A 16000-nucleotide genomic window follows, 5' to 3' on the forward strand; every position below is an offset into this window, starting at 1 on the left:
GAAGCTTTTACTTTCAACTAATACTGTATGACCACAAAACCCAATCTAAAAAGGAGTCACATGGCAGCCCAATTACAGAGCCTAGAGGTGGCAACAGCCCGACAAGACCATAGGGCCTCACATTTGAATAGATTAAAGATATATTGTAACATTTTCATTAAAGATTTAAAATAGATTAAGATAAAGTTTCATTTAATGTGCCAGCAGCATGAGGAGACCAAAATGTGGCAGAATGACCAAGCCTGAAGGTGGCAGCGGCAAGAGAAGACCATATGGTGACAGAATGACACAGCCTGGAGGTGGCAGCAGCCTGACGAGACCATAAGGCCTCACAATTGAAAAGATTAAAGATATTCTTTTAAATCGCATGTGGCCTTGTTAGCATCCTCCAGAAAATTGATGAAAAACGGCCACACCGCAGAGTAGCTGATGTTCCCCCCAACAGTTCACAGTGATTGACTGCTACTGCCGCCGACTCCAGGGACCCCTGTTCCACTACCTCCCGGGCAGGTAGGTTGCCGTGAAGCAGGTGGTCTACCCCGGGCACGTTTGGCTCCAGACTTCCCACTGCTGCCACCATGCTGACTCCCAACCATGCTACCACCTTGCTGGCTCAACTGCTGCCTCACGGGCAACCTGCTACCCTCTTCTCCTGATGATGATGAAGCCCCTCCTGCACCCGGCTCCCAAGTGCGATTTGCTTCATCATCATCAAGTTATGTCTGTACATCACTGATGTCTCCCTCAGGTTCCTCAACAGTGTGTGCTTCAGGGGCCTGAATGCTAGCAACACCACCTCCCACGTCACTCTCCTCATCACTACTTGCCCGTCTAGCGAAGGAAGCGTGGGATGTCTCCTCCACTTCTTGGCTGGGCAGTAGCTGCTAACTGTCCTCTAGTAGATCGTCCTGACTAAAAAGTGGAGCTGAACCCACAGCATAAATAGAAGTAATTTACAAATCTGTTTAACTTTCTGGCACCAGTTCATGTAAAAAAATAAAGTTTTTCCACCGGAGTACCCCTTTAATTATTTTGTTTTCATTTATTTGAAAGCCTAATAAATAAACATAAAAGAAAATAAACAAAACTAGATTTTTCTTGATTAAAAGCAAGCCCTCACACAGCCCTGTCAGTGGGAAAAAAAAAGTGTTTTGAAACATTAGTAGTAAAAAAAAAAAAAGTAAACAAAAATATTTTTTTTTTAGAAATGTATACATGTTTTTTGATTATCTACTGCAGTGATGTCTAAACTGTGGCCCTCCAGATGTTGCAAAAATACAACTTCCAGCATGCCTAGGCAGCCGTTTGCTGTCTGGGAATGCTGGGATTTGTAGTTTTGCAACATCTGGAGGGCCACAATTTGGACATCACTGATCTACTGGGACCGTGATGTTGTTGTTGGGTACTGGCACCACATGCATTGGACTGGCTAAGTAGTGCTGCAATTTTTTCTTTGGTTATTATATATATATAAAGGTATCAGCTAGTTTGTTGTTTAATATGTTTTTGGGCTATTTACAATTCTGCTTAAAAGATGGATAACCCCTTTAACTTGCTAAGGACTTTAGTAAGTCCTGTTATCAGGCCTGTATTTTTATGGAATGAAAGGCAGGTTTGGTAGTGGGGCCTTTCCTCCCCTTCCTGGGCCACTTTAGGTTTTCATTGTGGCCCAGATCAAGTGCTGAAGACAGCTTATATCATTTGGCTTTGAAACTAGGTGTAACATAGTATGGAAGCTGAGGCTGTAAGGGTCTGTATCACTCATGAGAGTTTGAACCCAGAGGTTTCAATCTCAAAAAGGGGACATTGTGACTTGTGTGAGAGACACATTTGCTTTCTATTTGTTGGGTGGCTGGTAGTAAGCCACCTGTATAGGGAGTATAGTATAATTAATATGTTATATGCCCTCAAATGATAGTATTAAAAATAAGTCATGCCACAAAAAAAAAAACTGTCTTACAATGTTGACAATGTTGACAATGTTAAACTTACACATTTTAGTGCATGTAGTTATAATTTTTTCCAGAAGTACGACAAAATCAAACCTATATAATTAAGGTGTAATTTTTCCCAAAAATGTACTGCGTAGAAAAGGAAGCCCCCAGAAGTTACAAGATGCCATTTTTTCTTACATTTTATCGCACAATGATTTTTTTTTTTCGCCGTAGATTTTTAACTGCTCCCTGGTGGTCCAATGGGGTGGATCCCCCCCCCCCCCCGCAGTGCGATCGCTGGGGAACGATCCACTTCAGAGGGAGTCATAGGGCTTACCTCTGCTCCTGTGTCGGCTGCTGCGCTGTGAATGAGAAAGCCTGGCAGGCTTTTCCATATACAAAGATGTATGAGGGCTCATTTTTTGTGTCATGATCTGTAGTTTTTATCGGTACCATTTTTGCTTTGCTTGGTACTTTTTTTATTGCTTTTTAAAAATGTTTTCTAATATATGATGTGATTAAAAATCAGTCTTTTTGGTGTTATTTTTTTCATTTAAGCCGTTCACTGTGCGGGATCATAAACATTATATTTTAATAGTTTGGACATTAATGTACGCGGTGTTACCAAATATGTTATTTTTTTTTTTATTTTTTTTACAATGGGAAAATAAGGGTAATTTTTTTTTTTTTTATTCAATCAGAAGAAAATAGTCAGCACCACTCCACCTGTGGGGTCACGTTACTAGGCTGGATCCTCTCACAAAAGTAGCCGGGCGTGTAGCAGACTATCCGGTGCTCGTGCAAAGCAAGGTAGCAACAGTATCCAATCGAAAGATGAAAGACACGGCACTCAGGAAACTTCATGCAGACTGCAGCTTTAATGCTGGAAGCGGGGTACACGAGGAATGCACAAACCATCAGACAGCGGGAGGGGGTTTTATATAAATTTAGTAACTTTTTTAAATTTATTGTTTTACACTTTTTAAAGGGGACTTTGATATGCAATCATTAATTTGCATTTACTGTATAATGCTATGCCTGGCTAAGCCAGGCTACATCAATAAGATCGGCGGCAGAAGGCAGGTAAGGGGACCCTCCTCTGCGATTTTAGCTCGCTAAACCCCCGCGATCACATTGCTAGGGTTCTGTGAGCCTCTCTGTGTTACTGGAGATCTTTCACTTTAGATGCCATGATCAGCATTGGTCACAGCGTCTAAAGGGTTAATGACCGGCAGCGGTGGGATCGCCGCTTCATCTCATTAACAGTGAATGTCTGGCTACTGATAGTCCTGCACTCGCTTCAAAACTGCTTAAGGATTCAGGGTGTACAGGTACGCCCTTGGTCCTTAAGTACCAGGACGGTACCTGTAGACCCTTCATCCTTAAAGGGGTACTCCACTGCCCCAGCGTTCATAACATTTTGTTCCGAATGCAGGGTGCGGGCTGTGGGGGTCATGATGTCATGGTCCCCTCAATGCAAGTCTATGGGAAGGGGCGTGGTAGCAGAACACTGGGGCTGTGGAGTACCTCTTTAACAGGTTAAAGGGGGTGCATGCACTCTAGTGAGTGCAGTGGTCTCTCCTTTGTTTACATGGGTCTGTGCTCCTGCCCACCATACACCTGGTAGCATTCCCCTACCAATCTGTTGATGATGGCCTAATAATAAAGCATACGCTATCTACATTCTGATCTTGGAAATCCTCTTTAAGAGCCAAAAACAGCTGCATCCTTAGGAGGTTAATAAGTGGTGAGAACATGCACATGGGTGAGGTAGAGGTGCTGTAATATTAGCAAATAAGGTGAAGTAAAAATCTGACTTAAATAAGTCTTTGTTTAAACCAGTGGCACTGTTGGACTATGTTCATGGGTAATAGCCTGACCCTAATGGTGCAAAATGTCCCCTTTAATTTCATTGCCCTTTGACAGTCTACAGTCATGTGTGAAAGGCGAGCAAATAATCTAGCAGTACATCACAAACACCAACTTCTGTGACCCCTCTTCAGGCCAGCAGCCAGGGTCTACATCCCACGTGCTGAGAAGAGGGTTCAGGCCATGACATATTTATTCCTGGCTGTGGTATGAATATGTGTGTGTTTACACTCCCTGGAGTCCTCACATGTATGGAATACTTTCCACGTGAAGTGGCTGCTGCAGGAGACTTGCACTTGTTAACAATTTTCACACAGCGGAAACTTGGACCTTGCAATGCAAGATCGGAGACACGAGACACCCGGTCCTCATCCCCTAAGGGACTCAGCCTATTTTTACCTTAAAGGGGTACACCGGTGGAAAACTTTTTTTTTTAACTCAACTGGTGCCAGAAAGTTAAACAGATTTTTACATTACTTCTATTAAAAAATTATAATCCTTCCAGTACTTTTTAGCTGCTGAATACTACAGAGGAAATTATTTTCTTTTTGGAACACAGAGCTCTCTGCTGACATCATGAGCACAGTGCTCTCTGCTGACATCTCTGTCCATTTTAAGAACTAATAAACAAAAGAACCCAAAATGGCACCCTTCTTGTTTATATTTCAGAATGTATTGTGGCAGTTTACCAGGATCCTCCAATAAATAATGGCCACTCCTCTAGATATTGCATAACACCAAAAAGAAAAATGGAGTATAAATACCACTTGAATTAATAGCAAAATCTTACATATATTACATATATATATTAACAACTCAACATGTGGGAGAGATGAACAAAGGTGCAGTACTTGGACTGCTGCAGAGGTACAGTATTGATTGTATATTAGCCGAGCACAGATTAGTGTGAAAAATCACTAGTACATAGGCAAAAGTCTCATGCATCAATAAACAACAGTTTGAAATATACAAACCCTCATGGACTGCTAATGAGCAGTACTATTAATATTAAAGAGTGGACTGGCAAATTGCATTATAACCAGGCTCTATTATGCACACTGCATGGTGTTGCTGAGTAATAAGTCCTGCTGCTTCCTGACCACCTCTTATGTGCAAAGTTGCAAATGTAAACATGGGGTTAAATAAGGTGCTATTGAATATCACACAAAAAAAAAGTGCCATGTGCTTACCCATAATTTGTCAGCGTACCATGAAAAAATCGTACGCACCCTGGGGTCCCGCACTTAGCGCCCCCTCTGCGTTATCCATACTGCTACTGTGTGGATCATCTGTATTCATTTCAGGAATCTGGACGATCCCGCAGGTAGTGACTTAATGTAAATTAATACAGACGTCTTTACAGTTGTGCTCTGATCAGTTATGCTCTTTTAAACCAGAGACAAAAACGTGGTCAACCACGGTTTTGACTCCGGTTTAAAAACAGTACTGCAAACGCATACGTTTTTTTTTTAACATGGACGTCAATGGGAAAGGCACATGTATACAGTTCCATACGGGAAACCGTATACTGTTTTTACTTTGCACATGTGCATTTGCATTATAAAGTCCCCACCCAACACCCCTCCCATTAAAAATGGACAAAATTTTCAAAAACGTACATATATATATTTTTTTAAACGGACGGAACTGTATGCACTTTTAAAAACACTATACAGTTTAAAAACGCATACGGTTTACTTTTTCCCATACTGTTCCATCCGTTTTTTTGCCATACGGTTTTCTTTAGAAAAACGGATTGAAAACCGTATGGCAAAAACGTGATGTGAACCCAGCCTAACATAGACTTCATATGACATCACAGTCCAGGCTGTCAGAGCACTGGAACACAGGTGAATGCACATAAACGGTGGTGCTCTTTCTCTGTAGTGGAGATACAATTTCAATGTGCATAAAAGAATGACGGAAGGCACTCACGGTTATGATGTTGTGCAGAACTTCTTTATTCGTGGTGCATGAAAACTTCAACAGCTGGACGCCAGGTCGGGTTAGACAAGTAGCATGGTAACAGCCATTTCGCGCCTAACAAACAGCGCTTCCTCAGACCACGCCTACCCTGAAGCGGATGGCAGCGTAAATACCATCTGACCTATGATGCTCCCAGGTAAGGGTGTTGACATCTTCTGTAAAAATTAATTGTTGATAAACGCAAAGCTCTATTACAATGTGAAGCTAAATGGATCCTCAGAACAAACGCACAGGGGGATTATGTATATTCTGCATATATATATTTTAAAATTAAGAAATGGCTATTGCCAAGTTTTTATGCACCCCGAATAAAGAAGTTCTGCACAACATCATAACCGTGAGTGCCTTCTGTCATTCTTTTATGCACATTGAAATTGTATCTCCACTACAGAGAAAGAACACCACCGTTTATGTGCACACACCTGTGTTCCAATGCTCTGACAGCCTGGACTGTGATGTCATATGAAGTCGATGTTATTCAGTTAGTGCCGACCACTTTTACTACTTGGTTTTAGCAAAGTATATTATAGAGGTGAAGAAGAGGAGATGAACCCAAAGAGTGGTTCTCAACAGTGGTTCTCAACCTGGGGTACTTGAAAAAAAATCAGTAATGGCAACCACAGCCACTGGTTACTGGTCTGGACCACTTTGAAAGAAATGGTCAACTGATGTCACTGCACCGAGGAGCGGAGGGCAGCAAAGGGGAAGCGCAGGCACTGGGCTGCTGGGGGCAGTAACTACCATCAGCTTTGTTGCTTCACTGCCCCTGCAGACCGGGGACCTACTGCTATGAGCCATAACAATAGGTCCCCAGCCCGGAGGAGCAGTGGAGCAACAAAGCAGGACAGTATATATGGGGCAGTTTGGGGGCCTACAGCTATATTTGGGAGCACTAAGGGGGCCAAACATATTTATGGGGACCCAAGTGGGTACTATTACTGTGTGTGACAATAAACATGGGGTGTTTGTACATAGGTGGGTATTGTACTGCAGAAAGGGGCCTAAAATATTTGTTTGACTGGTTCTGTGGAGAAGTCTTGTACAGGAGAAATCATAATGGCGGTCTAGGCCAGATAGTAAAAAAAAGAAAAGTAAACAACTCCGGTTAGAGAAAACGTCACCTGTAAATCGGGGGACTGGGGAGAGGAACAGGGTCCCTGTTACAGAGGAAAGTAAATCACATGAATTAAACTATAATTATTACAAAATGTAATGGGACTCAGTGGGAGGTCTTATCATCTTGGACTCGGCCACACGTCATTCTAGCTGGGCGGAGCGGCCGCCCCCGGCTCATGAATATTTCTAGGTCTGGTGGGGAGGGCAGCGCATGCGCCGCGTTCCGTACACCTGGAAGCGGCGTTCTCCCCCCGGCTTCACTCGAGCTGCGGCCCAATACAAGTAATAAGACGGGCTGCATGAGTGAAAAGTCGGGGGTGGGAGGAAGGGAGGGACGGAGGGTGTTTTTATTCACAAACTGAAGGAACAAGCAGGTTATATATAGATATATTTGTGTGGATAAGTTCATGAATATTCATGAGCCGGGCGGCAGCTCCGCCCAGCTATAATGACGTGTAGCCGAGTCCGAGATGATAAGACCTCCCACTGAGTCCCAAGCCAGGGAATAACAGAAAACTAAAAATATAGATATCTGGAGAACCGCTGAACCATTTTTAACCAGGTAAGGAGCGTTTTAATCAGGATCACCAGCACTACAAGCCTGTGTAACAGGTTTAGTGCGCGTGATTCTGATGACAGATTTCCTTTAAGAAGATCCAGGTTATCATTCCTCATAAAGCCCAAACAACAATCATATTTTTTGTTTGAATCCAACAGTTCATTGGTGGAAGATGCACCAGGTAAGATTTCCTCTGTATGGATTCCTTTTGTTGTTTACCACATTTCAGATACTTGTATTTATGTGTTAATGTCTGTTTCCCAACATTTTTCTTGCATTATAGATGTTAGCAGGACTTTTTCATGTTAATTTTGAAAGACAGATACCGCACTAATCCTTTAAATACCTGAACAGCCCAGACATCACATTTTTGCTCTGCTTTGTGCTATATGATTTACCAATATTCCATAATGTTCTATTAGAACAGGAGCTGAACATGTTGCTGAGGGCAAACATTCCCAGTGTAGCTTTCGCTTCAGATTTAATATTTAGGCAACATTGTTTGCTATGAGCAACAATGGCGGATTTTCTGATTTCTGATCAATTCGATTTTTCCCCTTTAGATTTATTAAATGAAAGCTCGTTGGCATGTGTACATTATTATCATTATTATGGGACATACGAATGTGTGGGAACGCCCATTACCCATTTCTTATATATCTCTATATACAAGTAAAATCCAGCAAAGTGGTTCTGGAGGTCTATATAATAACACATCATTCTCCTGTCTCAGCAGATGGAAGCCTTATGCCAACCTGCGACATGGCACTAGAAGACCTTGTTTATGCAGTGGCCATGCTCCATCCCCTAAAGAACTGGTCAACACAATGAAAGACATTGACCTTGACAACCTCAAATTCCATGATAACCTTGGACAGGGGAAAAGTAAATGTAAATTTATACTACTTGTCAAAAGTGTATCCTGGCTCATATAGACTTGAGGGATATACATGTTCATTGCATTCTAATCGTTCTGATAAATATAGCCCTATATCATAGAGTTTGGCCTAATCTGTGTGTGATTCTCCTCTAGGTCATCTTGGAATCAGATCTGTAGTAGTACAGCAAAATAATCTTGGGATGGCGCTGCTGGTTCCAATGGTGGAGATACCAAACCGTAGCCAGAGATGTAGGTAGTACAAAACACTGGATAGTTTATTTAGAAATGCATAAAAAACAATAAAACAGATTTATTTTAATGCAATTTTTATGCATTTCTAAATAAACTGTCCAGTGTTTTGTACTACCTACATCTCTGGCTACGGTTTGTTATCTCCAACATTGGAACCAGCAGCGCCATCCCAAAGTAATTTTGCTGTACTACTATTGGTCTTTTTGCTGTACTTCTATTGGTCTTCTCCCAAGAAACAGTTCTACCTCTCCTGCAACCTGAGGCTTAACAGCGGTTCCTGCTTTCTTCTCTAACCCCAACCATGGGTTGATATGCAAGTTTTTACTTGCCGCAAGGTGAGCAGCCACTACCTAGGGGTCCTATAGGCCCCGCTACGTCTCTATCTCTGATCACACGAGGCGCCCCCTCTGGTCTCCCTGTTTTTTTTCTTCACCTACAGATCTGGTCAGATCAGATCTGGTCAGTGAAGAGCTGCTGCTGTCATGACCATGAAGTGTATTGAGGACAAAGTTTTTACAGAGCCGAAAGCCCTAAAAATGACCATAAACACTGACTGTTTACAAGATAGCGATAGACTATATGGCGGGAGGAGACCTGTGTGACATAATGATGGAATGGATGCCATTTGTTATAAAGACAACAAGGTCGATTTTTTATAACTGAACCATTGAAGAGAAGATAATAAAAATCTGCCACATGTACATTGTAGTCCTAGAGTAATGACAGCAGGAAAACAAATGAAGACACCAATAGGACATTTTTGTGCAGTCGCCTTATGTTCTCTGCATGATTACATATGTGACCACTAATAATCCCCTACATTTCACTCCACAGAGCCTTTGCAGCAGCGATGATTTGCGGACTCCAATACCTACATGAACATGTATTTATAAAAGTACTTACATCTTTAGACCAGTCACATGATAAAACTCTGATAAATTATGTTTTTTTTCTCTGCAGTGACCTGAAAGTATCCTCCTAGAGGACATCAGACATGTCAAAATCACTTTGCCTTATCAGCAGTGAATGTATTTGGGGAGAATATAGTGACAGACTCATTAGGATCTCCTGGTTACATCACCCAAGAGAAAGGGAACATTCCTGTATGACTGATGCAGATAGTAGGACTGATGCTTATGGTCTGTAACTTCTTCCATAACTCAAAATACTCTCTATGAATCCTGTCTTTATCTAATCACTGACCGGTCGTCATAATTTCAGTATATAAATCCCCTCTCATATATACCTCATTTCCTAACTCATGTTTTACCAGGTGATGAACCATAAATGCTACAACCATCTGGTAGACTCATTTTCCTTCGGCGTCATCTTATTTATAATAAAATGATAGTTTTTTATGATTCAAAGAATAAAGGACTCAATGTGGATTTGAGCTTCTTAGCCCATTATCAAAACGTCCAATAACCTGTGCTGTATTGTCTTCTCTCCTGTATCTCCCCACGTCCTGCTGTAACACCAGAAATTGTCTATGTAGGATACACTGACATTTGTCATGGCACAGAGCCATATTAAAGGGTGCTCCAAGGAAGTTAAGAAAAATAAAAATGCCCCAAAGCCACCACAATACCTCTTCTGTGTCCCCTGTAGTTATCCATATGGTTTTCCCAGCTTCTGTGGCCCGTTATCTCCTAAATAATATTTTTCTTTGCTTGCAGCCCAGACTACAACTCCCAGAAGTCAGTGCCACTCTGTGTAATGGCTGCCAGCCAATTGCTTTTACTATCTGTGTGCATGCTGTGTTGTTGTCAACACAGTGAGCAGCAACCAGCAATAAATCATTCTATGCTCTGAATGGAAGCAGTCAGTGATTAGATCTGACTGAGAATCTTCACTGGACTTCTCTGTGTGAGGTGCAGAACTGCGTCCTATGCAGTTCTGCAATCGCTCCTCCCCTCAGCTGTCTGGAGATTTACGAAGATACAGCGAGGGGAGGGCAGAGCTAGAGGAGTAGAGATGTAAATTTTCACAGCCCCACTCCTGTGACCCCAGCCCCGCTCAGGGATGTAGATTTTCACAGCCCCGTGCGAGCAGGGCTGTGAAAATTTACATCCCTCCTAGATCTGGGCGGTATGACCAAATATGTGTATCATGGTATTTTTGTAACTTATGGTGGTTCCACGGTATATAATGGTATCCCCCCCCCCCCCGAAATCATATGACCCGCGAGCACTGCTCTGCTTCTCCCCCCCAAATTAATTATCAGCCCAGCTCTGCGCTGTATCCCTATGCCCGGGCTGCAAAAGATAAACAAAATAAACTTTAACGTACCTTCCTACGTCGGCCTCACGCTCTTCCTGGGGACAGGAACGTCGGAGAACCGTCAGCCTATCACTGGCCGCAGCAATGTTCCGCCTCAGCCAGTGATAGGCTGAGCCCACTGTCATGTAAGAAGCTGGCCGGGTTGATAAATTCATTCCCGAGGGGGAGGGGCCCAACCGGTATTGCGCTATGTGAAAAATTCATATTGTGCAGCACAAAAATTGCCGTATTCGGTATGAACCAGTATACCACCCAGCACTAGTCCCTCCTGCTGACAGGAACGGGGCTGTGAAAATTGACTTCACTTCTGCCGACAGAAGCGGGGCTGTGAAAATCTATGTGCCTCCTCTCCTCCTGAGGTAGGTGCGAGGAGGGAACTGTGTACGGGGCTGAGGGAGGTGCAGAGTTGCGTCCTTCCCCTCGCTGTATCTTCGAAAATCTCTGAACAGCTGAGGGGAGGAGCGAACGCAGAATTGCATAGGACGCAAGTCTGCACCTCACACTGGCAAGCTCCTCATACAGGGAGGGGAGGGGGAGGGGAGGTGGAGGGCCATAAATCATGTGGTGTTTGTCTTGCAGATGGGTGGGGGCTAGTGTCTTTGGAGGAGATTTCTCAAAACCTGTGCAGAGGAATAGTTGATCAGTTGCCCATAGCAACTAATCAGATCGCTTATTTCACAATTCAGAGGCCTTGTTAAAAATGAAGCGATCTGATTGGTTGCTATGGGCAACTGGTCAACATTTTCTCTGCACAGGTTTTGATAAATTTCCCCAATTGAGGGGTTTGCACAAAGACAAGCAGGATCTGAGAATCGTCTTTCTCTCACTCCTTGCATGTAAGTGACGGCTAAAATAGGGAAACTGCTCTATATAGCTTATGAATGATATTTAGACAAATAAATAGGTTGGTGAGAGGGAAAGTGTGGTGTCCCAGCACAAGTGGCAGTCACGCGGTTGAGGACTGACTCGGGCAGCCTGGCAGCAGAAGGTGTTGGGCCCACTGACGTTCTTTTATACCGTATATACTCGAGTAGAAGCCGAGCTTTGGCTTATACTCGAGTGAACTGTGAGGGGTGGCTTAGCTGTGAGGGGATGGTACGGGCCGTCCATCTTCGGCCATCTATGCTGCAGGGACCATCCGGTGGGAGGGTTAGTCGTTCCGGGCTGTCCATCTTCACCAGGAGGCCCCTTTCTCCGCTTCGGGCTGGCCTCGAACTAGTGACGCTGCATTGATGCCACCGTGCAGGGACGTTCATGCGCAGGGACGTCATGGACGTCTGCTGCGCACAGACGTCCCTGCACGTTGTCGTCAAGGCAACATCGCTAGTCCGTGGCCGGCCCGGAGCGGAGAAGAGGGCCTCCCGGTGAAGATGGACAGCCCGGAACGACTAACCCTCCCCACCGGACGGTCCCTGCAGCATAGATGGCCGAAGATGGACGGCCCAGAACAGCTCACCCTTCCTTCGCGCCGAGAAACTGGGGAGTAGAAAACAAAAGGAGGGTCTGGATGATGACGAAGGCCGCAGTGGTCTTCAACCTGCGGACATCCAGATGTTTTGCAACATCTGGAGGTCCGCAGATTGAAGACCACTGACGAAGGGATTGACAGGCGGTGATGATGAAGGGGGGGGGGGGATGAAGACAAGGGTGATAATGACAGGTTGATAATGATGACAGGGTGATGATGACAGGGTGATAATGATGGGGGTGATGATGACTGGGGTGTTAATGACGGGGGTCTGGATGAAGACAGGTGGGGATGATGATATGGGGGGATGATTTATTTCCCACCCTAGGCTTATAGTCGAGTCGATAACTTTTTCCTAGGTTTTTGGGGTAAAATTAGGGGCATCGGCTTATATTCGGAATGGCTAATACTCGAGTATATACGGTATATCAATAATGTGAATATTGTGAAATAAGAATAATATATTTTCTTTAAATTTATTTTGTTTTAGTTCCATGTATGTAAGTTATGTAAGTTTAATATCTTACTGTGCCTTTAGAAATGTGAGCAATAAACTCCATCTGACCATGTGAGCCAATGAGACCCCAAAAGTCCCCTCTGTATAGTGAGGTACAGGGAAGGAGTAAGGGTGCATTCACACCACGTTTTTGCAATGCAGTTCCCGTATCAGGTTTTTGATTAAAAAAACCTGACTAAGGCTAGGTTCACACTACGCTTTGTACTTACGGTTCCCTTATACGGCTGGGAGGAGGGGGCAGGGCTTAATTGTGTAGCCCGCACTCAGCCGTATAGGGGAACCGTATTTAATGCATGTCTATGAGCCGGCCGGAGTGAACCGCAGCCTCCGATCGGCTGCGTTTTCGGCCGTATGCGGTTTCCTGACCGCAGGCAAAAACGTGGTCGACCCTATTTAATGCATGTCTATGAGCCGACCGGAGTGAACTGCAGCCTCCGGGCGGCTGCGTTTTCGGCCGTATGCGGTTTCCCGACCGCAGGCAAAAACGTGGTCGACCAAGTTTTTGCCTACGGTCGGGAAACCGCATACGGCCGAAAATGCAGCCGACCGGAGGCTGCAGTTCACTCCGGTCGGCTGCGTTTTCGGCCGTAAAACCGGATGGAACCATACGCACATACAGTTCTGTACGGTTCCCCGTGACTCCCATGTTTTAAAAAAACGTATACAGTTTGATACAGTTTTTCACCTGGACCAAAAACCGTGGCAGGCTACGGTTTTGGGAACAGGAAAAAACCTGACAAAACCGTACAGGATGCAAAACGGACACAACCTGATGCATCTTTTGGCATACGGTTTTCAATGGAGAGTCAATGCATACGGTTTTCAATACGTTTCCGTACGGTTTTCACATAAAATGTATTGCAAAAACACCTTTAATGCACCGTGAATGCACCTTTAGTCAGTCTAGTGCTGGACATTGTTTAGTCTAGTTTCATCCAGGCTCCTGAGCAACAGCTAAGCTCAGGTGTGCTGTGTCGTGTGTCCTAAGCAGAGGCCTACTACTGCTCATCCTACAAGTGTCACTCGCGGGAGGATTACATGCCCCTGCAGAATAGTCTACAGTGCCTTGGAAGGACCATGGCTACCAGAACCACAAATTCTACAATTCCGTCTGGTGAAATGCACCACAAGTCTCAGAACGGCAACAAGACTCGCAAGGGATACGCTGCACTCTCACACTAAGGCCAGCTGTTTGTGTTATATCAACTTCACAAGCTCAGTAAAAGCAGTTAACCATAACCTGACGTCGGTGTGTTTATTGGCTCATCGTGTCTGGCCCAGGAAGACTGCTTCCCACCTTCGGACCCTGGATCGGATAAACAGTGCCCTGGCGTCACAAAGTGAACAAGCTACAACTACTACCACCCAGTGGCCGCCACAAAAGGATGGGTTATGGTTTAAGTTCCCCAGAGTACCTCTTAGTCACATGATACACTGGGATTTGTAGTGTCGTCACAGAAATTTAGGTAGACATTGAAATATAGTAGCATTATAAAGTTCATAAGAATATTATGATATTTCATGCTGAGTCTTGTAGTTCCACAGAAAACAAGTGAACATACATGAAGGGGGTGATTTATTAATCAGACTCCAGCTTTTATTTTTCAGCGGCTTTAGGAATCTAATTGGTTGAAATGGATAACTGCTCCTTTATACAGGTTGTTTTCTTTTTTTTTAAATAAATGTGCCCCATTATATGTGAGGAAATACCTGCAACAAGCACGTCCGTGAGGTAAAATCACACAATTCTAATACAGGTACAGTATATGGAGGCTGCCGACCTGCTTGGTGAGACACGTTTCGTGCATTGTGCACTTGAGAGTTACCACACGACAATATACTACGGTCAATCACTCAGCGCCATCTGGTGGCTGTTCACAGTTTATACAACAGAGAGAGATTTCATTTTCTCTGCGCCATCTATGGCATGTATTGTCCGAGCTCCCTCTGCTGGCTAAGCTTGTACTCAGCAGTTCACTCGTGAATTTGTGATCAGATCCTGTGAGTGCGTGCGCCATCTGCTGGGTGACAGTGGGATTTGCTGGTTGCTTTTCCTTCCGGGGGAAATCATGGCGCAGGGAGCCTTGGTGAAAGAGCAGAAGTATGACCGGCAGCTCAGGTACGGTTCCTGGAGGTTTAGTATAGTCCGGATGATGCACTGGGAGGACTGTAATGTGCTCTTCTCCGAGCTGTGGTTCCTGTTTACACTGATGCCGTAGAGTCCATAGTCATGAAGCTGTTTTGTTTCTGGGCTCTAGTACAATGCCACTATATATTACTTAATGCTCTTGCTTGTTACTGTTGTATAATAATTCAGTATGTCTGTACCGTCTTATCCTTCATCTAATGGGATGACACTAGGGTTGCCACCTTTCTTGCAAAACAAAAAAAATACCGGCCATTTGAATTTGCATAATTAATTATATATGCGTGACATCACAGGATACACATATGCAGGGACAATGTTGTCTTATTCTGACCCCTATAACTTTTTTTATTTCACCTTTTTTAAGGGTTTATTTTTTGCGCCCGATCTGTACCGTTTTTGTTTTGATGTGACATTTTGATCGCCTTTTGTATTCAATTTGGGAGTTGCAGTTAGTTACTAACTACAACTCCCAGCATGCCCTGATACAGTCTGTGTCACAGCAGCTGCCCCAAATGAAAACTACAACACCCATCATGTTGGACTATATAGTAGTATATAGTATAGGTCAGTGTTTTCCAACGAGGGGTGCCTCCAGCTGTTGCAATACTACAACACCCATCATGTTGGACTATATAGTAGTATATAGTATAGGTCAGTGTTTTCCAACTAGGGATGCCTCCAGCTGTTGCAAAACTACAACACCCAGCATGTTGGACTATATAGTAGTATATAAGTATAGGTCAGTGTTTTCCAACTAGGGGTGCCTCCAGCTGTTGCAAAACTACAACACCCAGCATGTTGGACTATATAGTAGTATATAGTATAGGTCAGTGTTTCCCAACTAGGGGTGCCTCCAGCTGTTGCAAAACTACAACTCCCAGCATGCCCGGACAGCCGTTGGCTGTCCGGGCATGCTGGTAGTTGTAGTTTTGCAACAGCTGGAGGAGCTCTGGTTGGGAAACACTGGTATACGTTCTGGTGCAACATTCC

General features: G+C 44.0%; 1 protein-coding gene and 1 long non-coding RNA gene across 2 annotated transcripts in view; both read left to right on the forward strand.

Moving 5' to 3' along the window:
* Positions 1-9950, forward strand: part of LOC130276550 (uncharacterized) — a 55041-nt gene extending 45091 nt beyond the window's left edge. The window contains exon 3 of the long non-coding RNA XR_008845164.1: positions 9557-9950. This is a non-coding gene — a long non-coding RNA (uncharacterized LOC130276550). The remainder of the gene's footprint in view (positions 1-9556) is intronic.
* A 4817-nt stretch (positions 9951-14767) lies between these two features.
* Positions 14768-16000, forward strand: part of NAE1 (NEDD8 activating enzyme E1 subunit 1) — a 39033-nt gene continuing 37800 nt past the window's right edge. Inside the window, exon 1 of the mRNA XM_056526065.1 lies at positions 14768-14980. Coding sequence (XP_056382040.1) covers positions 14931-14980 — 50 coding nt within the window. The 5' untranslated portion in view covers positions 14768-14930. The remainder of the gene's footprint in view (positions 14981-16000) is intronic.

The sequence above is a fragment of the Hyla sarda genome, chromosome 6, assembly GCF_029499605.1.
Source record: "Hyla sarda isolate aHylSar1 chromosome 6, aHylSar1.hap1, whole genome shotgun sequence".
Taxonomy (NCBI): Eukaryota; Metazoa; Chordata; class Amphibia; order Anura; family Hylidae; genus Hyla; species Hyla sarda.